At 43.8% G+C, this 24,517-nt stretch overlaps 1 protein-coding gene across 3 annotated transcripts in view; it reads right to left on the bottom strand.

Annotated features, from left to right (window-relative positions):
- Positions 1–24,176, bottom strand: part of LOC115458003 (myosin-6) — a 31,883-nt gene extending 7,707 nt beyond the window's left edge. For 2 of the 3 annotated variants that reach the window (XM_030187749.1, XM_030187747.1), the window contains exons 1-26: positions 23,976–24,176; positions 22,042–22,185; positions 21,696–21,852; positions 21,020–21,047; positions 20,151–20,259; positions 19,519–19,611; positions 19,332–19,395; positions 17,533–17,631; positions 15,956–16,059; positions 10,889–11,027; positions 10,664–10,782; positions 10,372–10,521; positions 9,668–9,838; positions 9,103–9,412; positions 8,920–8,990; positions 8,443–8,530; positions 8,243–8,360; positions 7,999–8,122; positions 7,531–7,667; positions 6,107–6,362; positions 3,594–3,836; positions 3,327–3,503; positions 2,255–2,400; positions 1,991–2,081; positions 1,311–1,700; positions 976–1,221 (exon numbers count right to left, since the gene is read on the bottom strand). In XM_030187749.1, coding sequence (XP_030043609.1) covers positions 976–1,221; positions 1,311–1,700; positions 1,991–2,081; positions 2,255–2,400; positions 3,327–3,503; positions 3,594–3,836; positions 6,107–6,362; positions 7,531–7,667; positions 7,999–8,122; positions 8,243–8,360; positions 8,443–8,530; positions 8,920–8,990; positions 9,103–9,412; positions 9,668–9,838; positions 10,372–10,521; positions 10,664–10,782; positions 10,889–11,027; positions 15,956–16,059; positions 17,533–17,631; positions 19,332–19,395; positions 19,519–19,611; positions 20,151–20,259; positions 21,020–21,047; positions 21,696–21,852; positions 22,042–22,185; positions 23,976–24,176 — 3,975 coding nt within the window. Of the gene's footprint in view, positions 1–975; positions 1,222–1,310; positions 1,701–1,990; positions 2,082–2,254; positions 2,401–3,326; positions 3,504–3,593; positions 3,837–6,106; positions 6,363–7,530; positions 7,668–7,998; positions 8,123–8,242; positions 8,361–8,442; positions 8,531–8,919; positions 8,991–9,102; positions 9,413–9,667; positions 9,839–10,371; positions 10,522–10,663; positions 10,783–10,888; positions 11,028–15,955; positions 16,060–17,532; positions 17,632–19,331; positions 19,396–19,518; positions 19,612–20,150; positions 20,260–21,019; positions 21,048–21,695; positions 21,853–22,041; positions 22,186–23,975 lie in introns of those variants that run through there. The other variant, XM_030187748.1, reaches the window with a different exon arrangement.
- Positions 24,177–24,517: the final 341 nt, after the last annotated feature.

Genomic DNA, 24,517 nt, shown 5'->3' with positions numbered 1-24,517 from the left:
TGATCTGTCCTAGTATGGCAATACTTATGTACAGACAACCATGTTGCATTATGACCCCTCCTCATATACAAAGAGAAGAAAAGGTGCCAAGTAGGGTGAATGCTTCTTTAGACTCAGAGACATAGGCAAGCACTGTCATGTGCATATTTATTAAGGGAGGGTCCTTTTATTTTGCCATCACCTACTCTCACATGTTTATGTTGAAGGCAAGAACCATGAATTGAAGCAGGACACCCAATGCTGGCAGCCTAAGCCATGGAGAAGATAACACAAGACATTATATGGTTTGGACAAGAAGAAAAAACTATGCAGGTACTTTCTGGGCTGGAGACCAGGTCCCTATTATGGAATGCTGGGAATACCTGACAGTGAACTATTTGTGCAGTGATACAATGATGTTGCTAATTGAAAAGCCAAGATAAGTGTTTTGTGGAACACCTTTGTGATTATTCACCCTAGAGAGTCCCAGGAATCTATATATATAGCTTCTTTTTATTGAAAAGTATGACTAAGACTTGATGCAAAGGGCATCTAATCTCTCTTTTGTTAAGGCTGGTGTGTATCTGAGGTGTGTCTCGTGTGGGTGAGTGGATACTCCGGTTTGAGATGTACAAGAGTAGAATTTAGGATGGTATCAGTGATTCTAAATTCTACCAAACATCCCCTATAGTATAGGGGGGCTGGGGAAGTTGGAACTCACTTATAGCTTGCTCTTAGTATCTTCTGAGCTGTATCATTCCTGCTCTGAGGGTCCTTTCTAATATTTTGTTTGGGGGCCCTTAATTTGAACATCTGCCACTGGATGGTATGCATGAGGATTAATTAGTAAATTTAAAAAAAGTGCAGTGCAATAACCATGTTCCACTTCTATTATCTCTGAACCTCTATAGATACATTATTCATGTGGACGACGTTGTAATATGGTAATTTCATCACAAATAAAGTTTATGAAAATAAAAAGAAATAGATGGTTACTTTAACTTCCTCTTCCAGTTGCCTCTTGAGATCTTCCAGTTGTTGGGTGTAGGTCTGTTTGCCACGGGTCAGCTGGGAGACCAGGGCTTCTTTTTCATCTAGGCGCCTGGTGAGCTCACCATTGTCGGTCTGCAATTTTGCCTTCTGAACGGTGAAATCATTGAGGGTCCGTTGCGTTTCATCCAGCTTTGACCTATGTTCATTCATCTGGTCTTCAAGTGTGCGACACATTTTCTCCAGGTTCACCTACAGTAGAGGAGAGTTATCAAAAATGTTTATACAGGAAGAACTAGAGAAAGGGGGAGTATTTTGTTCTCGGGGACAGGGACATATACCTTGGCTTTGACTGTTTGCTCCATGTTGGAGGCCACATCATCCAGCTCCAGTTTCAACTCACTCTTTTCCTTCTCCAGCTTCTGTTTCACCCTCTGTAGGTTGTCAATCTGTTCGCTCAGCTCAGCCACAGAGTCTGCATGCTTCTTTCGTAGCGTGGCAGCCGTGGCCTCGTGGTGCAGTGTGGACTCTTCTAAGTCCCTCCTTAGCTTCTGGAACTCTGCCTCCCGCTTCTTGTTCATCTCTATCTGGACAGAGGTGGCGCCTCCTGCCTCCTCCAGCCGCTCGCTGATCTCCTCCAGCTCCCGAGCGAGGTCAGAACGTAGCTTCTCCACTTTGGCTCGAGCAGCTCTCTCAGCTTCCAGCTCCTCCTCAAGCTCCTCGATACGAGCCTGGGGCAAGGAAATAAGGAAGGGCATCTAAGTAAATCTCCAGAATTTGTGAAAGCCTGAGTTGGAATAGGATACTGGGGAAAATGTTTCATTAAGAAAGAGGATTGTGTAGAGAGAATACCAAGATCTAGACTTGGAGACATAGGAGATGGAGAGACACCAAGTACTATTTGAGAACACAATAGAGAACACACTACAATCATGCAATGCACTGCTCTGGGAAGGTTCTCTGTCAAAGGCCTCATTTTCTAGATAAGACTGATATTGGGCTGGAGTGCAATGCATTATACCTGATTCTCTTTCAGCTTCTTTTGGAGCTGCATGCCTATCAGCTGCTCATCCTCAATCTTGCTGTTCAGCTGGTTTATATCAAAGTCTTTCCTGCAAGGACAGTCACAGATGTTAGCTGGGTATCTTTTTCCTCACATTGATCTTCCCCTTCCTGGATCTAGCATCTATTTTTACATTTTACAGCAATAGACAAAAAAAATTGTTGTTTATGGAAAGATATTTCTTTTCGTATACACTGACAGATGGGAAGGGACACCACTCACTTCTTCAGTTTCTCCTCTAACTGGATTTTGTCATTTTCTAAGTCCATGACATTCTCTTGGGTCAGTTTCAAGTCCCCTTCCAGTTTCCTCTTTGCTCGTTCCAGGTCTATCCTAACTTTCTTCTCTTGCTCCAGAGATCCTTCCAGCTATAAGAGAGACCCAGAGAGCATTAGTAATCCTGCTGTATTGATCCACCCAACTAATGGATCCAAAGATCTGCTCTATTTCTTTAGCTTCACAGATCTATCCCATTAATCTAGAGATCTTTCTGGCTCTCTGAATGAACTTTAAGAAGTGTAATATTCCTTTATATATATACCAACACTGAGATGTTAAGATTCCTAAATCTACCCTTTGAAAGTTGACTTAATCTGAGTTTCTTAAATTTAGAGGCCTAAAAAATGGTTGACTATGGGGCGAAGTTAGGTGGGGAGAAACTGTTAGCAACCCAGCACTGATTTTCTCCACTAACATAGGGTCTTAAATCTAGGAAAATTAATTCCAGGAATAAGTTTAAGCACCTAAGTTTTAGGATCCTAAATTTTGGAGAATCAGTAGAAAGTTTAAATTCCTACATTTGGTTGAAAATCCTGCAAAATGTAAGCACCTAAAAACTAGCAGTCAATATTCAGCTTGTGCTGAGCACCATCTAGGCACTGGTACGGTATGTATGGTTGTTTGGTAGTACACCTGATATTCAGTGTTATATCCGCATATCTAATTGGGCATTGTTAGGGTTGCTTTTTAAGTGAGCCAACAAATCTGGGATCCGGCATTGAATATCAGCAGTGCTCAGATAGCTTCTGGCTCCGCCCCAGCTCCATTTCTAGACTGCTGCAGAATTAACCGAAGAGTGCTCAATAGTCAGAGCAGCTATTCAGTGGCCCTATCTGTTCAAACTTCTCCAGCCTGCTTAAATTGCTTTGAATATTGACCCCAAAGTATCTGAGTGTAGCACTGAACATTTTTGAAAAATGATTCCATTACTACAGAGTCATCTTCATTAACATCCATTCCTTTGAACTACTCAACCACAATACAATCTAATCTCTAACTATCTTTCATAACTTACATCGTCAACTTGCTGCTCCAGTTTGATCTTGGCTTTGGTCAATGTGTTGACCTTGTCTTCCTCAGCCTGAAGGTCATCCAGTGTCTGCTGGTGGGCCTCCTGCAGAGCTTTCTTCTCCTTGGTCAGTTTGGCGATGATCTCATCCAAACTAGCCATCTCCTCAGTGAGGTTTTTGACCTGTTGGGTGGGAGAGAAGTGGCGTAGTTATGAAGTCATAATAGTTATTTTACAGCCTTAGCCATAGAGAAATTAATTTGAGCTCCTCACCTTGTTCTCTGTGGCATGTTTTTCCTTTTCCACCTTGGCCAGGGTTAGCTCAAGGTCATCAATATCCTTCTTGAGCTCAGCGCACTCATCCTCCAGCTTCCTCTTCTTGGCAGTCAGCTCAGCGTTCATCTCCTCCTCATCCTCCAGACGCTCGGTCTGTTCCTTCAGTTTGGCTTCCAGTTGGATCTTGTTCTTGATAAGTTGGTCACAGCGTTCCTCTGCATCGTTCAGGTTGTCTTGCTCCTGCAAGTTTAGAGATTCCCAATATTTGTCATATTTGCAAAAAGATTATCTCCCCTCCTTCTAGGTTACCACAAAGCAACATGGAATATGATGGAATGTAAGTACTGTAAGGCTTATTTCTGGTACAGTGCTAAAGACCCCCAACTGGTCTCTGATTTTCCCCTCACTTTATCACAATCTAGGATCATCTGTGATTGTTCCAAGCATTCTTGAATTCCTTTATAGTTTGTTTGCCGCCACCACCACCACCACTGTAAAGCCATCTACGACGCCTTCTCTGAGAAATACTTTCTAATGTTGCTCCTGAGTTTTCTGTTCTCTACTTGGAACACCATAAGTTAGGGCTTCCCATACTGTGAGTTGCAGTCCAAATGGGGTTGCAACCTAGGCAGGCGAAAAAAGAAACCTCATCATCCCTCGCCTTCTGACAAGCCTGCATTATAATTAGGCCTGTGTGGGTGCCAGGAAAGTGGGGGAGGACGGCAGAGTTAGCTGCGATGCTATAGGAGGTCAGAAGCTGCAGTGCAAATGAAAAAGCAGGCCTCCAGGGGTCGTGGCCACAGAAAGTTTGATAAGCACTGTTCTAGAGCGTTCTTCCTTCTTAAAAGGGGAAAGGGAAAGTAGTTTGATAAACCGCCTTTCTGTGGTTACAATAAAAGCGATTTATATTATTATTATTATATACAGGTTCTTTTTTGTACCTGGAGCAATGGAGGGTTAAGTGACTTGCCCAGAGCCACAAGCAGCTGAAGTGGAATTTGAACCCGGTTCCCCTAGTTCTCAGGCCACTGAACTAACCATTAGGCTCCTCTTCCTTCTGTATTATTTATACCCTTGAAGCATCTGAATGTCTATATCATAGCTTCCCATCCCTCCTCTGTGGGTCTACATGTTGAGATAACAGCCAATAACTCTTTGACAATTAAAGGATGTTTGGACTTGGTGAATCTCTATATTCTTTTATTGTAACTAGCTATGGAAGAATGGGGGTAGGTTCCATAAGGAGCTGCCTAATTGTTATTAAATGATCTCTATCAGGTATTTGTGATCTGGATTGGCCACCGTTCGAAACAGGATGTCTTTCGTCTGACTCAGTATGGCAATTCTTAGGTTCTTGATCCCGCCTAGTGGAAAAGTGTGGGCCTTGACTCAATGGCTCATACTTTTCTGGTGGGCATGCACATGGGCGGAGCTCATAGGTATGTGCCTAAATTATGGAATTTTATCATTTACTGGTGTGTTCATGCTAACACAACAAAACCAAAGATCGTAATGGACACACCCCAACTTCCCTCTTCCTCCCTAAGTTCCTTAATATATCTACCATGCATGAACTTATGCTACCACAGTAACACCTTGTATTTGTTCATACCGAAACTGGCGAATGCCATTACGGTACTATGTAAGCCACATTGAGCCTGCAAACAGGTGGGAAAATGTGGGATACAAATGCAACAAATAATAATAAGAAATAATAATAACATCTAAGACAAGGGCATTTACACCAGCTAGAGGGTTAGTATATGTGATTGTGTCTTAATGGTTGTGTGTTTTTAGATATTTGCGATAGTACTGTTTTGCTTTGCCACCTTTTCTGGCAAACAGGTCAAAGCAGTTTACATTTTAAAAACACAAGGTCTGGAAAGGGAAAAGGAACACCATGTATGCACTTAACCCACACTTAATATATTACAAACACACCAAGAATTATCTGCGCTCAATCGACATTACATTTTAAAAGACAAAATCAATATCAAACAAGTTAATGATCAAGGCCACGGAGAATGCTTAGGCATTCAGTACGTCTTCTACTCACCATCATCTAGGCATCTATTCTTCTTTACAGAATAGATGCCGTAATCAGCACCATAATAGCCGCCCTGTTAGAGAATTTCCCTCTAGGCATCAGCAAGAGATACTCTATACACAATGTTTAAATTTCTTTATTTTTTTTTAGATTAGATTGTAAATCTCTTTGGGATGATTCAGGAAAAGCATATGTCAAATTCAGTAACAGCAATGAAAGCAAATTAGCATATAAGAACCTAAGAATAGCCATACTGGGTGAGACCAGTATCCTGTTTCCAACAGTAGCCAATCCAGGTCACAAGTACCAGACAGAAACCCAATTAGTAGCAACATTCCATGCTACCAATCCCTGGGCAAGCAGTAGCTTCCCCCATGTCCATCTCAAATAAGAACATAAGAATAGGTAATGGTGTTGTTCTGACACATATAGATATGGCTAGATATATCTGGATGTCACTCACAGCCTGGACTTGAAGCTGCAGGTCATTCTTCTCCTGGAGGAGGGACACCATCTTCTCCTCCAGTTCCTTCCGACGGGCCTCAGACTTCTCCAGGGCCTCTTTCAGCTTCTGGAACTCCTCCTTTATGTTCTGCATCTCCTTCTCAGTCTCTGCGCTTTTCAGCAGTGGCTTGATCTTGAAGTAGAGCTTCATCCAGGGCCAGTTCTTCACCCCCATGAAAGCGCGGATGTTCCACTGGATGACCAGCAGGGCATCACTGTATCAGGAAGAGCAGCCAGAAGGAGACAAGGAGCATTAGGAGGAGAGGGGGGAAAGATGTTGCTTTGCATTCTTACAACTTCAACTTTGAAACTGCTCATCAACACCAAACTTATGTAGAGTAATGAAACATTATTTCATTAACAATTTTGGTAACCCTTTAATCCTTTGAATGCCTTGCTACAATAAGCCTCCATCCAGTACCTTCCTTTTTAATGAATTTCTATCCAATATGCTCCAGAAGATAGTTGGAAAGATGAATAGAGAGATGGGGAAAGAACAGAGAGATAAGCAGATATATGATGGATGAAAGCATACAGATATTTGATGGATGAAAATGCTGGGTAGATGAATAGACATGATAAATAAGTGGGTAAGATTGATGGAGAGATAGATGAATGGCTAGCTTGACAAGAAGATGACAAACGACCCGAGGCAGTAGAAGCTTTGTTACTGAAAGACAACAGAAGTCCCCAAACAGCATAATGAAGGATCAACCATTACTCTTCCATTTGAATACCTTCTGGAAACCATGGTCCCATATTCTCCACAAAGGCAGGTTAGACTACTGGCCCTCAAAATCCCTGAGATAAGGATATCCCTTGTTAAGAAACGAGGATGTCCCAGAATGTATGTGGAGAAGATAGCTTTTTAGCAGGATGCCAATTGGATTTGGAAAGATATGACATGAAATATTCTGTCTTGGGATTAGAAGCCAAGAAAAATTTTGTTTTGTCCAAATTTAATTTTAGTTTATGAGTACCTACCCAATCTTCCACTAGCTTAACTTCAAATGTAGCCAGACTGAGTGAGAGTAATTTGCAGATAACCAATTTACCTGTGCAAGTAGCTTTGAACATTTTCACCTAAATGTATGAGTGCAGATTTGTAACAGCTCCTGAACCCTGGAACATCTCTTTTTCATGTGCCTGAAAATCTACTCAAGTGCATTCAGACTATCTTCCTGCATGTTGACTCCAACCATGCTTATCCATTAGTGGAAGAACAACATTAATCAACCCAGAATATCCTGCAGTATAATTTAAGATCCAGTGGGGATTCTAAGCCCCAGATGCACTAGGACTGGATTACATGGTCTTCACTTAGAAGAGTGAAGACAATGTAACTCTGCTTCCCCCATGGTTGCATTGATGCATCCTTCTTACCGACGTTCCACAATCTTCTTGAATTCTATCCGCATCAACAGCCCACGGGACTGCGCTTGGATCCGTGTGATGATCCGCGACAAGCGCTCATCCCTCATTTCCTCCAGCAGCCCCAGGAGACCAGCCTTGAAGAAAACCTACAGGGTGGAGACGATTCAAAGAGAAACACCTCTTCAGAAACTCAAGAGAGTGGAAATAGAAGGAGATAAGGATGGAACAACACAATTCTCACTAATATCGGGCTGGAGGTTGTCTGGGGTTTGAAGGACAGTACCTCAAGCACCATGATGAAGGACTGAAAGATGAAGTGTGTCTTGAGTAGCAAAGATAGCATCTCCAGCAGCACAATCCCTGCTATCCTTCTCCTAGACACATGCTTAAGTGTTTGGAGATGAAGCATATCACGTAACACCATAATGGAATGGAGGGAGATGGGGTGCATATGTTTTCAGGTGTTTCTATGCCCACCTTGGTGTGTCCAAATTTGTACTGGCTGTGATCAATATCCAGAGATCCCAGGAGCTTCTCTGCTCCTTTCTTGCTGTCAATAAACTGTCCCTCAGGGATAGCTGAAGGGTTCAGAATTCGGTACCTGGGAGAAGAAAAGATATCTACATTAAGGACCATCCAGATGACTCACTACATTAGCCAGGAGCCCTGTAATCCTAGCAGGAACCTGTAAAGCAGCTATTACAGGCCATCCGCAACTGACCTTTGACGGAAATCTCCATAGAGGATGCGGTTGGGGAATCCCTTTCTGCAGATCCGGATCCCCTCCAGGACACCATTACAGCGCAGCTGGTGCATCACCAGGGGGTTATCCATCACACCTGTCAGAGACACAGAGGGAGACAGTGAGAGCAAACACTGCAATAACAGCCTCTCATCAAGTATTATCAATCAGACACTCACCTGGCGCCTTTCGTTCATTTGGAATGAGACAGCGGACAAAATGAGGGTGAGTTGTCTTCAGGTTGGCCATCAGTTTATTAAGATTCTCCTATAACGGGAAAGTAGAGGAAACAACATTCTTGTGTGGCAAAGCTTAGGTTGCCCTCAGTTGGAAGAAACACTGGGATAGCTTTTCCACGATGCACAGCTGTATGTGTGAGTGAGGTGCTATCCACATGAGGTTCCATATGAGGAAAATGAAATTGCATTGTGAATCAATGAGTTAATGAGCATCTCCTGGTGGATTTGAGCTACAGGATGACAGCCTCTTAGAGAAACTGTGCTATGGTATGAATTAGTGAGAGACTCCTGGTAGAACCTGGCTATGGGATGAGTTATTGGGAGCCTCCTGGTGGAAATAGGCTGTGGGATGAGTTATTAAGAGCTTTCTGTCTGAACAGGGCAATGGGAAGGGTTTGTTGCATGAAGAATACATACCCGGTGGAGAGCTGACACTGTCTGGAATGAGGATCCCTTTTTCTTAGCTCCTTTGCCTCCTTTGCCAGTGTCTTCATATACATGTGAGAAAGTAAGAAGCATGTGAGAAACTGAGAGCCAGAGAGGATACGGCCTCCCTTGTTGTATCAGGGTCAGATACAATGACATTTAACTCCCCCTTACCTGATTCTGCCCCAGCATAGTTGGAAAATAAAGTAGCCAGGAGTTTGAGGGAGCTTTTTTGGAAGAGGCCTACTACGGTCTCATTAAGGGGATCCTTGTTCTTCTGCAGCCATCCTAGGATGTTGTAATCCACGGTACCGGCATAGTGCACCAATGCAAAATGTGCCTCAGGCCGGCCCTTGATGTTGCGAGGCTTCTGGAAGTTGTTGGACTTGCCCAGGTGGTTGTCATAGAGTTTGGCTTTGAAGGTCATGTCTGAGGCCTTGGGGAACATACACTCTTCTTCCAGGATGGACATGATTCCCAGTGGCTGGTAGGACGAGAGAAAAAGAGAGAGATAATCAGGTATGCAACAAGGTTAGATATTATCTTCAATTACCAAACTTCCATGTCAACATTATCATACATCCATCACATGTATACTGCAACAGAAATACCACCATACCCTGCCCAGAGACAATCCCCCTATACAAACACACACTGCCCCAGTACGAAGATCCAATCCCTACCAGAAGTACACACTAACACACACACACATGGTTCCAGAGACCCCCTTAAGACACACCTTCTCTATGAGGTCAATGCAGGCCTGCAGGTCCATGCCGAAATCAATGAATTCCCACTCAATGCCCTCCTTCTTGTACTCCTCCTGCTCCAGCACGAACATGTGATGATTAAAGAACTGTTGCAGTTTCTCATTGGTGAAATTGATGCAGAGCTGTTCAAAGCTGTTGAACTGTTATGGGGCAGGGAGAGAGGGGGAACAGGAGAGAAAGAGGTCAACTCAGAGGCATTCCCACCATTGTTCCACCATCCCCTATGGCAGTGATACCCAAACCTGTCTTGGGGGAACCCCAACCAGTCTTGTTTTCAGGAAATCCACAACGAATATGCATGAGATAGATTTGCATACACTGCCGCTATGCAGACTTATCTCGTACATATTCATTGTGGATTTCCTGAAAACAAGACTGGTTGGGGTTCCCCCAGGACAGGTTTGGGAATCACTGCCCTATGGCTCCCTTTCTCCACCATCCCCTACCACTCCCATGGAGCCAGCATTCCTCCAACCTCAACTCCAGCTCTCCTCCCTCACAGTCAGAACGCCTCCATCATTCCCTGCAACTCCATCCCCTGGAGCTAGAACTTTTCTTCTATTCCTTACAGCCCTTGTCCCTTATCCCTCCCCCCTTCCCTCTCTCCCTCCCATAGCAAGTACTCCTCCAACAATCTCTTCAGTTCCCTCTTCCCACCAGAGTTGTGTCTTACATCAAAGATCTCGAAGCCTGCAATGTCCAGCACCCCGATGAAGTACTGGCGTGGCTGCTTGGTTTCCAGTGTGCTATTAATCCTCACTACCATCCACAGGAACATTTTCTCATACACAGATTTGGCGAGAGCTCCAATGGAGTAGTACACCTGAGGGGTTGAAGGAGAAGAAAAAGTTGAAAAATAGAGAAAGAAGGTGAGATTGAAAGGAAGACAGAAAGCGACAGAGGCGGACTCACAGGGCAGAAATTGTAGAAAGAGGCACCCACTAGTTCCCCCATGCCAGGCTTACCTGCTGGACATTCTGCCCCTTGGTGACCCACTCGTTGCCCACCTTGACCCTGGGGTGGCACAGGCCCTTCAGGAGGTCAGCTGAGTTCAGACCCATCAGGTAAGCTGATTTATCAGCATCTGAAAGCAGGAAGCATTTGATGTGATCCTTGTGGCCAGAGATTGAGCAGGCCTTGTAAAGATTGGGCATTGTTGTATTATATCAGAGGCGGACAGCAGCACGCACCTTCAGTCCCATCAGGCTCGGCCTGTTCTTCTCTTTGCTTCTGCTTAAACTTCATGTTTCCATAATGCATAATAGCGCCAGTCAGTTTATACACCCCGACCTTCTCCTCAGGGGTAAAACCCAGAACATCAAAGGCACTCTGAGATGACAGAATAACACAGAGAGCAATGAGAACCTAAGAACCTAATAGGGGATAATTCTCAAAAGGGATGATGGTGCTTAACTGCTCTGTTGGTAGTTAAGTGCATAATTGCAGTTACAGAACACTAGTACTCCTGGTGTGGACAGTTACGCTGTTTGCCGCATAACTGATAGTATTATCTAACCCATGTGTGTAGGTATTGGGCCCATCCATGCCCTTCTCAGGTCCACACCCTCTTTGCAGTTCAGCACTATGGATTTTATCTGTGCAATTTGTAGAATCCTAAGGCAGTTATGCATGTAGCTGAAAATTAGCGCCAATTAATAGCTAATTACTTTATTAAGTAAATACCGTAATAAAGTAAATGTTCTATGCAATGTGGAAACTCAAACGAATAAAACCTTTCTTCCCAAGGGAAACTTTTCAAACCTAATACAATCAATGGTCCTAAGCCATGCAGATTAACATATATCAATCTGGCTGCTGTATTTTGAGCGGTCTGGAGTTTTTTTGTGAGTTGTACTTTACATCCCGCGTAATATATGGTAAAACACGATTCGAAAGTGCTAAACCCCTACGAGAAAAGTTGCATTGGCTCCCAATCAAAGAACGGATCATCTTCAAAATCTGCACTTTGGTACACAAAATTATCTAAGTGTAGTCCCAGGATACATGACAGACCTAATAGATTTACCAACCAGAAACAGAATCAGATCATCAAGATCATACCTAAACCTACATTATCCAAATTGTAAAGGACTAAGATACAAAACAACTTACGCATCCAGCTTCTCCTACATAAGCACACAACTATGGAACGGACTCCCAAATGCTGTGAGAACAATCCATGACCACTTAAAACTTCAGGAAATCACTCAAAACTCACCTCTTCAAAAAGGCCTATCCCACCGATCCAACATAAATCCCAGCACCCAGCAACACAGCATAACTAATGATCATACTGGACAATTTATAATCTTCACTTCCTTCGACCCCATGATGCCTGATCCACACCTACCACAATATAGCTTTGTATCTGCTATCAACCGAATTGGCAAACGCCTCTCCGGTACTATGTAAGCCACAATGAGCCTGCAAATAGGTGGGGAAAATGTGGGGTACAAATGTAATAAATAAATAAATTAATGTATGTTTGTAACTGACACAAGTCTATAACTTGCGTGTGCACGAGTTTATAGCATTAAGGGAATAGTTACATGGTAACAGACCCCCCCCCCACCACCACCACCACTAAGCCCTAACTTTACCCAGATAGCTATCCGGTCATTGATCTGAATATCACAGTTACACCGAATGATCTCTGACTCTTCTGATGCCCCACGAAAGTGGTCAGAGGACATATTCAGCCCTGCTAAGTGGTTAATGGCACTAAATATTTTATTTATTTTTTTAAAAACCCTTCTATTCCGCACAATCCATAAGTTGTTGGCGGATGACAAGTTATACATTCATAATATATTAACCACATAATACTGCAGAAAAAGACAAATCAATATAAAAAAAACAGAAAATAAAAACTTCCCCCTTCTTCATTCAATCATCTACCCATCACTCATATGCCTGCATAAAAAAAGAGAGTTTTTTTTAAAAATTCTCTTTTAAATTCTTTCACGTTCTGCATCCTTCTCAAACGCAAAGAAAGTTTGTTCCAAACTGAAGGACCTGCAATATAAAAAACTGAATTCGTTTGATTTTGTCAGACGATATGATGGACCACCCGACATAGATTGGTCTGCTGATCTTAATGACTCTGTAGATGGATAAATATGAATATCCTTCTTACCGGTACTTATTTGGGCTCAACCCATTTCTACCTGGATAAGGGCCTTTGAATATCAGCCCCAGAGTTACTTAGTAAATGACGGCAAAGGCCAATGTGACCCCATCTGGTCTGCCCAGTAAGCTGGTTCAGGTTTAACTGCCTCTCTCTGAGTTTAAACGCCTATGTTCAAAGTCTTACGTCTTTCTTATCTTGCGAAATTGCTCACGACACAGATGCTCCTGGTGTCAAGTTTATATCGGTCAATTGCAATTCCTCCTCCCCCCCCCCCTTCTACTCTGAAAAAGAAAAAGTTATTTTAAGGAATTGTTTCTAGCTATTATATCAAAAATGTGGAACTCACTGCCACTCAATACCCACTTTGAATCAAATTATCCTATTGTGAGGGAGTCTATGGGACGCTGCCATTTCTCCTTAAGAACACTCCCTCACAATGTCAGAGCCGCTTTAAAACCCCAGAATCCCGCCCAAGGGGGAAGTGACACAAAAGGGGTGGAGCCAGGAAGGCATGGCCCAGCAAGTATAAAAGGCTGGGCCAGAGCTAGGTTAAGGGGAGCTCAGAGGGAAGCAGGGATGCCCACTGCAGATGCCTCCACCCTGAAGCTAAGAAACCATGACCACTACATTCAGGTAGGCCAAGTTCAGCTTGGAACCTTGAAGAGTTTATGTTTGACCTGGTCGGCTACAGGTCGCCTAATCAGCCTGCTAGAGTCTCTACTGGTATCTTTGGATTCAGGGACCAGGCCAGAGACCATTAAGAAATGCTACTGAGAGAAAGACATTCAGATATGCCGTGAGCCTGTAGGAGCATGCCAGCCGAAGACACTGTTATATTTACAGAACTAGTTGAGTATGGATTCCTCCTTTCCTGTGAAGTGAACAGGAGCCCTTACCAGACACCCTTAATAAATATTATTTATCTTCATTATAACTTGCTTGTGTGTATAGACCGGTGAGTCTGACGTCGGTGCCGGGCAAGATGGTGGAGGCTATTATTAAGAATAAAATTGCAGAGCATATACAAAAACATGGACTGATGAGACAAAGTCAGCACGGATTTAGTGAAGGGAAGTCTTGCCTCACCAATCTAATGCATTTTTTTGAGGGGGTAAGCAAACATGTGGACAATGGGGAGCCGGTTGATATTGTATATCTAGATTTTCAGAAGGCGTTTGACAAAGTGCCGCACGAAAGACTCCTGAAGAAATTGCAGAGCCATGGAATCGGAGGTAGGGTATTATTATGGATTAAGAACTGGTTGAAAGATAGGAAGCAGAGAGTAGGATTGCGTGGCCAGTATTCTCAGTGGAGGAGGGTAGTTAGTGGGGTCCCGCAGGGGTCTGTGCTGGGTCCGTTGCTTTTTAATGTATTTATAAATGACCTAGAGATGGGAATAACTAGTGAGGTAATTAAATTCGCCGATGACACAAAATTATTCAGGGTCGTCAAGTCGCAGGAGGAATGTGAACGATTACAGGAGGACCTTGCGAGACTGGGAGAATGGGCGTGCAAGTGGCAGATGAAGTTCAATGTTGACAAGTGCAAAGTGATGCATGTGGGTAAGAGGAACCCGAATTATAGCTACGTCTTGCAAGGTTCCGCGTTAGGAGTTACGGATCAAGAAAGGGATCTGGGTGTCGTCGTCGATGATACGCTGAAACCTTCTGCTCAGTGTGCTGCTGCGGCTAGGAAAGCGAATAGAATGTTGGGTGTTATTAGGAAGGGTATGGAGTCCAGGTGTGCGGATGTTATAATGCCGTTGTATCGCTCCATGGTGCGACCGCACCTGGAGTATTGTGTTCAGTACTGGTCTCCGTATCTCAAAAAAGATATAGTAGAATTGGAAAAGGTACAGCGAAGGGCGACGAAAATGATAGTGGGGATGGGACGACTTTCCTATGAAGAGAGGCTGAGAAGGCTAGGGCTTTTCAGCTTGGAGAAGAGACGGCTGAGGGGAGATATGATAGAAGTGTATAAAATAATGAGTGGAATGGATCGGGTGGATGTGAAGCGACTGTTCACGCTATCCAAAAATACTAGGACTAGAGGGCATGAGTTGAAGCTACAGTGTGGTAAATTTAAAACGAATCGGAGAAAATTTTTCTTCACCCAACGTGTAATTAGACTCTGGAATTCGTTGCCGGAGAACGTGGTACGGGCGGTTAGCTTGACGGAGTTTAAAAAGGGGTTAGATAGATTCCTAAAGGACAAGTCCATAGACCGCTATTAAATGGACTTGGAAAAATTCCGCATTTTTAGGTATAACTTGTCTGGAATGTTTTTACGTTTGGGGAGCGTGCCAGGTGCCCTTGACCTGGATTGGCCACTGTCGGTGACAGGATGCTGGGCTAGATGGACCTTTGGCCTTTCCCAGTATGGCACTACTTATGTACTTATGTACTTATGTACTTACCTGGCCCACGGCCTGCCCTCACTCACGTTGCCACACCTACCTTTAGAAAACTAGGCTTTTGAATAAGTTTTTTGTTTGATTTCATGGATTTTTTGTAATTGGTATTTTATGATGTTTTGTTTGTAATTGACTGATTTTTTTAGCAGTTTGGATTTTTTAACTTGCATTTTATGATTCTGTTGATTAGTATTGTACGTTAGCAGAAGTGGTACTCTTATGTTAAATTATTTAAGACTTAGAGAACATAAGAGATGACAACACATATGCCCCCTAATTCTATAATTGTGCGCATAATTAAATTGCCTCACAAGCCTATTAGCACTGATAATTGGGCACAATTATTGGCGCTAATTGGCAATAATTAGAATTTGCGCACACATCTTTATAGTCGCTATTCTATAAAGATGCGTGCGTAAATTTTTTACATTTGGATCTGAAAAGGGGGTGTGGCCATGGGCAGGTCAGGGGTGTTCCTGGAATTTGTGCAGAGTGTTACAGAATGAGACAGATTTGGGCACAAACATTTACACCAGGGGGGGTGGGGGTGGGGGGGGGATAGTGCACAGACATGGTACCCAGTGTTATTTTCACAAGACATAGCCTGTACTTATCACTGGGCACAGGAGGCCGGGTATGTGGTATGTGACAGGTGGATGCTGGGATCATGATGTTCACGAAAGGTGCAGAATGGAAATCCTGGTGCTTTCTTACATCCGTAGCTATGAGCTCATCTGCATCATCGATGGAGGCAACCGTCACCTCTCCCTGAGAGATGTAGGAATAATCGTACGGGTTAGTGGTGACCAGCATCATGTCTGCAAGGCGGAAGGGGGCAGGCAAAGTGAAAGGGGAAGGGAAGGAACATAAGAGGGAGAGAGAGATGAGAGTTACGTTCAAAATCTGTACCTTGGTTCATAAAATCATCCATAGTGAGGCCCTGATATATATGTCAGACCTCATAGATTTACCAACCAGGAACACAAAAAGATCAACAAGCACATTCCTGAACCTCCACTACCCCAGTTGCAAAGGACTTAAATACAAATCAATATATGCATCTAGCTTCTCCTACATCAGCACGCAACTGTGGAGTAAACTTCCAAAGGCCTTAAAAGCAATGCACGACTTAACAGCATTCCGGAAGTTACTAAAGACCAATCTGTTCAAGATGACATACCATAATGACTCATCATCAATGACCTAACATCTAAACTCTATCACAACCAGATAAAACTGAATTCTCTTCACCTGATTGCTTCAATCAATTTGTCACCAATGAACATTAACGATTTACCCTCTTATCTCTTATGCCGAAACGAACTGTTTATCTAACTTACTTTATATTGTACTTTAACATTTATGAACTTTATTGTAACATTACTTTGTATTTCTCATGTCGGAAATGGCGATCGCCATTACGGCATAATGTAAGCCACATTGAGCCTGCAAGAAGGTGGGAAAATGTGGGATACAAATGCAACAAATAAATAAACAAACAGAAACTGTTAAATAAATGACTACAAATGCTGAGGACATCCTTGATATATACGAGTGTCCTTGGGCTCATGGTCCATTACGGAAGGAATTCTGTAAGTCGGTATTAGAGGTATGCACAGGGACATAATCTGGTCCCCATTCCCACCCATCCCAGATCCATCCCCACATTTTCTTTCCCATTTCTCATCATATTCCTACCGTCCCCTCATCATTCCCGCAGTTTGATTTCTCATCCCAGTCCCCAACCCACGAGCAATCTTGTAAATTCAAGAAAAACGTATTCTTATTATTAACGTTTTGTTAGACAAGTAAAAAACTTAAGCAAACAAGTAAGTACCAGTAAGTATATCAAAGTCCATAATGTTCTTGTTGATCCACAGAGTTGACAGTCAAATCATTTCCATCCCCACTCCATCCATCTCAGCATAAATGGATCTTTTACCACCAATACTGTGGATTCCTACCTTTTCCCATGATCCCATCCCTGTGCATATCTCTAGTGGGCATCGTCTTTTATGCACCCTGATGTTCCTTCTTCAATGCAGGGATGGGAATCTTTGGTCCTCAAGGGCCACAACCCAGACAAGTTTTCAGGATCTCCCCAATGACAATGCATGAGATCTATCTGCATACGTTGGAGGCAGGTGCGTGCAAATAGATCTCACGCAGGAAATCCTGAAAACCTGAGTGGGTTATGGCCCTTGAAGACCGAGGTTGGCCCACCCCCTGCTAAAAAGTCACCGGGGCACCCAGATTTCATTGCAGAAGAAATGCATCAGAGGAATGTTTACCCAGAAGCTCTGGCTTCTTGTTAGACAGGATCTGGTAGAAGATGTGATAATTCCTTTCAGCTTTCAGCTGAAAAATGACCCTTGACTTTTCCAGGAGATCTAAGAAAAAAGAAGAGAAATCATTAGTGATGAGGACCTGGCTTTCGATTTCCACTCCTCAGGGTGGCAGTTCTCACCCCCTGGAAAGGTCATCACGCAATGTTGACCCCTACCCCTTAATTCTGTAATCTCACGCAACATTTTTACACATACTCCCAGATTCTAAATATGGAGACTAAAGTTGCGTGGGCAAAATCAGTGAACATAGTGACATCAGCGAACATGCAACTTAATTATTTAACAAGCTAATCAGTGCCAATAATTGTCCATTAACAAGCAATTATCAGCACTAATTGGCAGTAATTACGATTTATACGCACAACTGTCTAAGCATATTCTGTAAAGTGGTGCACGTAAATCCTAATGCGCAAATCAGAAAAGGGGGAGGGGCATGGGCATTCCTTAAAATTATACGCAGGGTTATAGAATATGCCCGATCTGTGCCTAAGTAAGACGTGTGCATTTACACCAGGTTTTAGTTGGCATAGACGGCTGCGTCTAAATTTTAGTCACGGGACGGCCGCTATGCGTATTCTGTAACCAGCGCCTAACTTTAGGTAAGGTTTATAGAATAGCACTAAGCGCATTTTTTTCGGTGTCGATTTATTTTTGGCGCCATACGTATGAAACTGGCCCATAGTGCGTAAAGTTGCATGTGTAAGTTCCAGGATACTGTCAGTTAAATCTGTAACTTAATATGATAATTAGCTGCCAATTGGCATTGATGATCAATTATTGGGTGTAATTGGCACAGTCATTGGTTACACGCTACTACTACTCATTTCTATAGCATTGCTAGACTTTGCGCAGCGCTGTACACATTATATTCAGGTATTAGATTGTAAGCTCTTTGAGCAGGGACTGTCTTTCTTCTATGTTTGTGCAGCGCTGCGTACGCCTTGTAGCGCTATAGAAATGCTAAATAGTAGTAGTAGTACATTCTCTGATGTGACGGGGTAATTCTTTAACTGCGTGCGTGTAGTTATTTAATTTATTAGGAATTATGTACCGCCTTTTTGAAGGAATTCAGTCAAGGCGCTGTACAGTAAGAATAAATCAAACATAAGCAATAGACAATTCAATTACAGCAGTAAAAACATTCAGATAACAATACAAAGTATGGCGTAGTTACTACTTACAATGTCAACACAATACGTAATAAAACATTTTAATAGACAGCGTAGGGTATAAGTATGATATCATGATCCACAGTTATGTGAGATAACTCCACACTACATGTACGCGCATTAGCATGTGACTGCATGGGCAGGACACGGACGTCTTCCCTATTTGCATGCGTAATATACACAATACAGTATGTAACACGTATGACATGCAGCACTGAAGTGGCTGCTGTTGACGTGGCATAAGTGAGCTGCTTAACTTTGTGCCGTTATAGAGTTGGTGCTTGGTGTGCACTATGGGGCAGTTTTAACACGTGGTACCCAGTTAAGAATGCCCCCCCCCCCCTAAGTGAATTGGAGAGGATATAACCAGGGGGAAAAAAAATCACCAAACTCTTGAGAATGGCTGAATTGGAGACCCTGTTTTGTGGGAGCCCAAAGGAGCAGGAGGAAACCAGAACCCCCCCCCCCCCCCATCTCTCTCTCGAAAGAGCCAGTGTAAAGGAGAACACATCTCCGTGACTTTCAGAGGTTCAAAGGATCTAGTTTGAAGGAAAATTGTATCACAGCACTTACAGGTCTCTATATCGGCAGATGCCAACTTTCCAGAGGCTCCAAAATGGATTCGGATAAATTTACCCTGTAAAGAAAGAAGAGACAGAAAAAGAAACAGGGAGGGGGTGAGATAAGCAAAGTATAAATTAAAGGGCCTCATTGCTTCCCGCAAACTCCCCACAAATGAGCAAGTTTTAGGGGAACTCACAAATCGAGAGGAGTTGTCATTTCGGAGAGTCTTTGCATTTCCAAAAGCCTCCAGAGCAGGGTTGGCTTGAATGATTTGATCTTCAAGTGTCCCCTGAGGGATAAATTAAGCACAGAACCATGAAAAGGGGGATTCTGAATTGTCATCTATGGCTCTTCTAGTCCCTCCATCCTCTCCCTTCCTTCCACCTCTTTCTTTGACACTATCCTCTCTCTTTTGTCTTCTTTCTCTTCTTGCCTCCCTTCCCTCTCAATTCCATTAAAACTTTCCTATTTCCCTCCACATCTTATCTTCCTTCTCCTCACCCCTTTCTTCAAGCCCTCTTTTCCCATCACTTCTTTCTCTCCCCATCTTCTCCTCATCTCTTTCCTCACGTCTTCTTTTCCTGTCACCTCTTTCTAACCTTGTTGGTATTGGCGACCTCTTATCCTCTTTAACGCTCTCAATTCCCTTAAACCTTTCATATTTCTCTCCCCAGCTTCTCCTCCCGTCATCTCTTTCTAACCTTGTTGGTATTGGCGACCTCGTATCCTCTTTAATGCTCTCAATTCCCTTAAACCTTTGATATTTCTCTCCCCATCTTCTCCTCATCTCTTTCCTCAAGTCTTCTTTTCCCGTCACCTCTTTCTAACCTTGTTGGCATTGGCGGCCTCTTTTTTGCGGTCCCCAATGGCAGCAATGCTGGCAAAATACTGGATGACACGTTTTGTGTTAACAGTCTTCCCAGCTCCGGATTCTCCGCTAGGAGTGAAGAAAAGAGGTGAAAGATAGAGGAAGAAGACAGAGCATGAAAGAGAGAGTGGGAAAAGAGGTGAACAAGAGGGAACACCATCTTTCTTTTCACACATTAAAACTAGTCAACAGCATAAAAAATACATATAATCATAAAGCAAAAACAACTAAATATATAAATAAAATAATCCAATCACAAATCAAAAAGAAAATAAAAAGCAAACATCATAACAAATCAGGACAACTAGTGAACTGAAAATCCAGTTCAACAGGAGAATGATACAGCTTCACACTGTCCCCTTAGTGCTCCCTGAGAGGACATCACAGATTCAGTTCGCCTTCACCCCATCACTAAATAAAGATGGAGTTTAGATGCTGCTTCATCGATTTGTGGGAGACTGTGTTTTCTCACATGAACTGATATCAGGACTGCAGTAACTCAGCATCCATTGCCGAATCAGTGGCGTTGCCAGGACTGATTTTTTTGCTGGGGCCTGAGATTCACAGGGGTGGGCATTATGCAGTGCTGATGCTGGTACCACCTCCAGTTTTCCTCTCTTGGTCTGTGCTGCTGCTGACTGGGTGGGCCTAACTTCAAAGTAGGGGGGCCTAGGTCTGCCCAAGCCCACCCCATGGCTATGTCCCTGCAATGAATATAGGAGGGGACTGGAGTCACCAGACTGAGCTGCATTTCTCCACAGGTGTTTTGTGTGTGTGTGTGTGTATGCATATTCGCTACATTAATACTAATTCTGAATTTGATACTCACGTGATGAGAACAGATTGGTTCTCTCGATCTATTAAAGAAAACAGAAAATATTATAGACTGAATTAATATACTTGATTATTTTTTAAAAACCTGCAGGTTCCTTTGCAATGGTGGGGTTATATGTGAGAGGAAGATCCCTTACCTATCAGCAGACATTGGCAGCAGATGTGTGAGAGGGAGGATGGTGAGAGATGGGGGTGTGGGAGGCAGACAGAAGGGTGAGAGAGCTGTCAGGATGTATTGCAGGGAATATCCCCAAAGGTCTGTGAGAGTCCTGCACTCATGTTCCTGCCTCGGGAGGTAATACAGCAATAGTTTGGTTTCAATTGCAAGGGGCAGGCAAGTTCTTTGGGATTTCCAGGGGACCTGTCTGCCCCCTCATTATTAAAACCATGATGTTACTGCAGCATTTACCATGGAAGGGATGCAGGTGGAGGTTTTCATGCACAACTTACAGGGATTGTTGGTGGAGGAAGAGGAATTAAGACACGGTCCCTAACCTATTAGCATGTACTGGCCAGGTCTATGGGGGAGAATGTATGAGAGATGGTCCCTTACCTGTTAGCATGTAATGGCGAGGTGGACCAGGGGAAAGGGAATGAGAGACGGTTCCTTATCTGTTAGCATGTAATGACAAGGTGTACCAGGGGAAAGGGAATGAGAGACAGTCCCTTACCTGTTAGCATGTATTGGTATGCGTTGTCAGAGATGGAGAAGATATGGGGAGGGGCTTCAGTCCTCTTCTTCCCTCTGTAAGCAGCGACCACCTCTGCATTATACACAGGCAGCCACTTGTAGGGGTTGACGGTCACGCAGAAAAGCCCCGAGTAAGTCTGTGGAAGGGATGGAGAGATGTTTGGGGAAAGGGTGCCATTAGCACTACATAGCCTGCTCCTCTGTTCGTAACTGTGTGCTGTTGCTGGCCCTGGTGCATCAATGGCACCGTGGCAGCAGAGGAGTGGCATGGCATACAGATTTCAGATCAGACACGGAGCAATCGTGTGGTGCGGAAAAACACTTACATAGATCATCCAGGCTGCGTAACGCTCTTTGAGGTTAAACAGCACAGCTGGCTCATGTAGGAAGGTCAGCATGGCCATATCCTCGATCTTGTCGAATTTCGGGGGGTTCTGCTGATGGATGTCAGTGTCTTTCACAGTCACTGTCTGCAATAGCAGGAAGCAAGAGGCAGAAATCAAGAATAAAAATACCAAAGCAAAACAAAAAGACACTTGGATAGTGTGGTGGTCTGAGAACTCGGAAAACTTGAATCAATTCCCACTGCAGGTCCTTGTGAGTCTGGGTAAGTCGCTTAACCCTCCATTGCCCAGGTACAGAATAAGTACCTGTATATAATATGTAAACGTCCAAGAAACCAGCAGGGTAGCCGATCCGCAAACTCCAAGATGGAAACAGACAAAGCAGATCAGTACTGATAACACCAAAATAAAAATTTATTGGAAAATAGGTGATCTAACATAAAAAGCCTGACACAGGCCATGTTTCGCCCAACTGGGCTGCATCAGGGGCTAATAGAAACACCTCTATCTAAACGCACACAATTGTGACCACAAGAGACAGGGATTTAAAAATATAGGTAAAATATTTTCTCCACTACGAAGCAATGTAAAAGGATGCCATAGGGTTGGATCACAGTTTCGGCGTGATACATCCTTTTACATTGCTTCGTAGTGGAGAGAATATTTCTCATCATTATTTTACCTATATTTTTAAATCCCTGTCACTTGTGGTCACAATTGTGTGCGTTTAGATAAAGGTGTTTCTATTAGCCCCTGATGCAGCCCAGTTGGGCGAAACATGGCCTGTGTCAGGCTTTTTATGTTAGATCACCTACTTTCCAATAAATTTTAATTTTGGTTTTATGAATACTGATCTGCTTTGTCTGTTTCCATATAATATGTAAACCACAGAAAGAAAGTGTATCAAATGCCAGCCTCTTTCCAGATTTTACATCACTCATGGATAAGTGTTGTGACATCACAGGCTGTGTTGTGACATCATAGACACCCAGATATCACAAGAGTGTTACATCATTACATGCCGTCTTATGACATCAGCCCAAGGTGCAGGGAGAAGGATCAGATACAAAGGGCAGGGCACAATAAGAGAATTGGCATGTTCAGCATTTTTAGAAAGCAAAAATCCCAAAGGACACAAAACTTCCACAACAACCACAAAAGCAACCAAAAGAAGTGGAAATAGCCAGCCACAATGTCCACGACGTATTCAGGACCACGTGAACGTGGAGCACTGTGCGGCTGCGAGTTTTCAAAGCTATCTGTTAAGATAAGTTGAGTGTGACCATTTGTATGTTGCTGGCTCGAAAGAACCCCTGCTGAAGACTGTGTTTGTCGAGACACAGACCGTGTCGGATCAGTGGATTGACAATTTTTGTTCAAGAATAAACTTTTGCCTTCCTGGACATTGTGGCCAGCATTTTTAGAGCCAGGACCAGCAGCATTCCAGGACAAGTGCTAGGATACTGGGCATCCTTGACAATTCTTCAGTCTTTTGCTCACCCCTGCCCCACTGAACCCAACATTCCCCTCCCCACACCGACCCTGACGTACCGATCCCAGCTTCCCATTATTCTTATCCTTCTCCTTCTTAAGGTTGGCACTGTGATCGCGTTCAAGACGTACAGTCGTGGGGCCCGCACTTCCTGACCTTTTGATTCACAAGGTCAATGTTAGGAAACACTGGCCCTGTGACCACATGCTTGAATGCGCTGCCCTTAAGGAGGAAAAGGAAAAGCAGTGGGAAGGCTGTGGCACAGCCTCATGCTGTCACTCCAACAGGTTGACACTGTTCTCTTTTTGACTGATGGGGCCTGTTCCGATCAGCCAGCTCTCTTTTCTCTTTTGCTGTCCTAGGTGACTGCCTGGTTTACTTGGTGTTGGCGTCAACTCTGGAGACACCAGTGCTGTAGTCTCACCTTCCCATTCTCAGTGTCCGCGGTGGCCTTCCCGCCTTCGCGACTGGTGATCTTCGCCTTCACGTACTCCTCCTTATCATCGGGGACAAAGCACTCCGTTTTAATGTCAAAGTACCGGGTCTGTGCCTCCAGCCGCTCCAGGTCTGACTTCCGCAGATAGGGGGCAGCTGGGCCAAACTCTTCCATTAATGCATCTCCCATGATGAGAACTGCAGAAACAAACAACAGTGAGGCAGACTCCATTCCCTTTCTGCAACAGCACCTCCTGCTGGTACCAGAGAGGCATTTGCATTCTCTGAAGTCTATCTTGGGGACTCCTCTGCCCCTGTGCTGTGACCCCCCCCCCCCTCAACCTGGTGAGAACGACTCATGCTGGATTGAAAGACATTCCCATTCTGTTCCCCCACCCCGTCCTTTTAAGAGAGCCCCCTGCTGGTACCAGAGAGATATTTCCATGTTCTGCACTCCCTGTCCTGGGGAATCCTCTGTCCCTCTGCTGTGAACCCCCCTCCCCCCCAACCTGGTGAGATAGAAAGACATTC

Source organism: Microcaecilia unicolor, chromosome 14 (assembly GCF_901765095.1).
Source record: "Microcaecilia unicolor chromosome 14, aMicUni1.1, whole genome shotgun sequence".
In the NCBI taxonomy this organism is placed as follows: domain Eukaryota; kingdom Metazoa; phylum Chordata; class Amphibia; order Gymnophiona; family Siphonopidae; genus Microcaecilia; species Microcaecilia unicolor.
The sequence above is the reverse complement of the archived record's forward strand: the minus strand, read 5'-3'. Positions and strand labels throughout refer to the sequence as shown.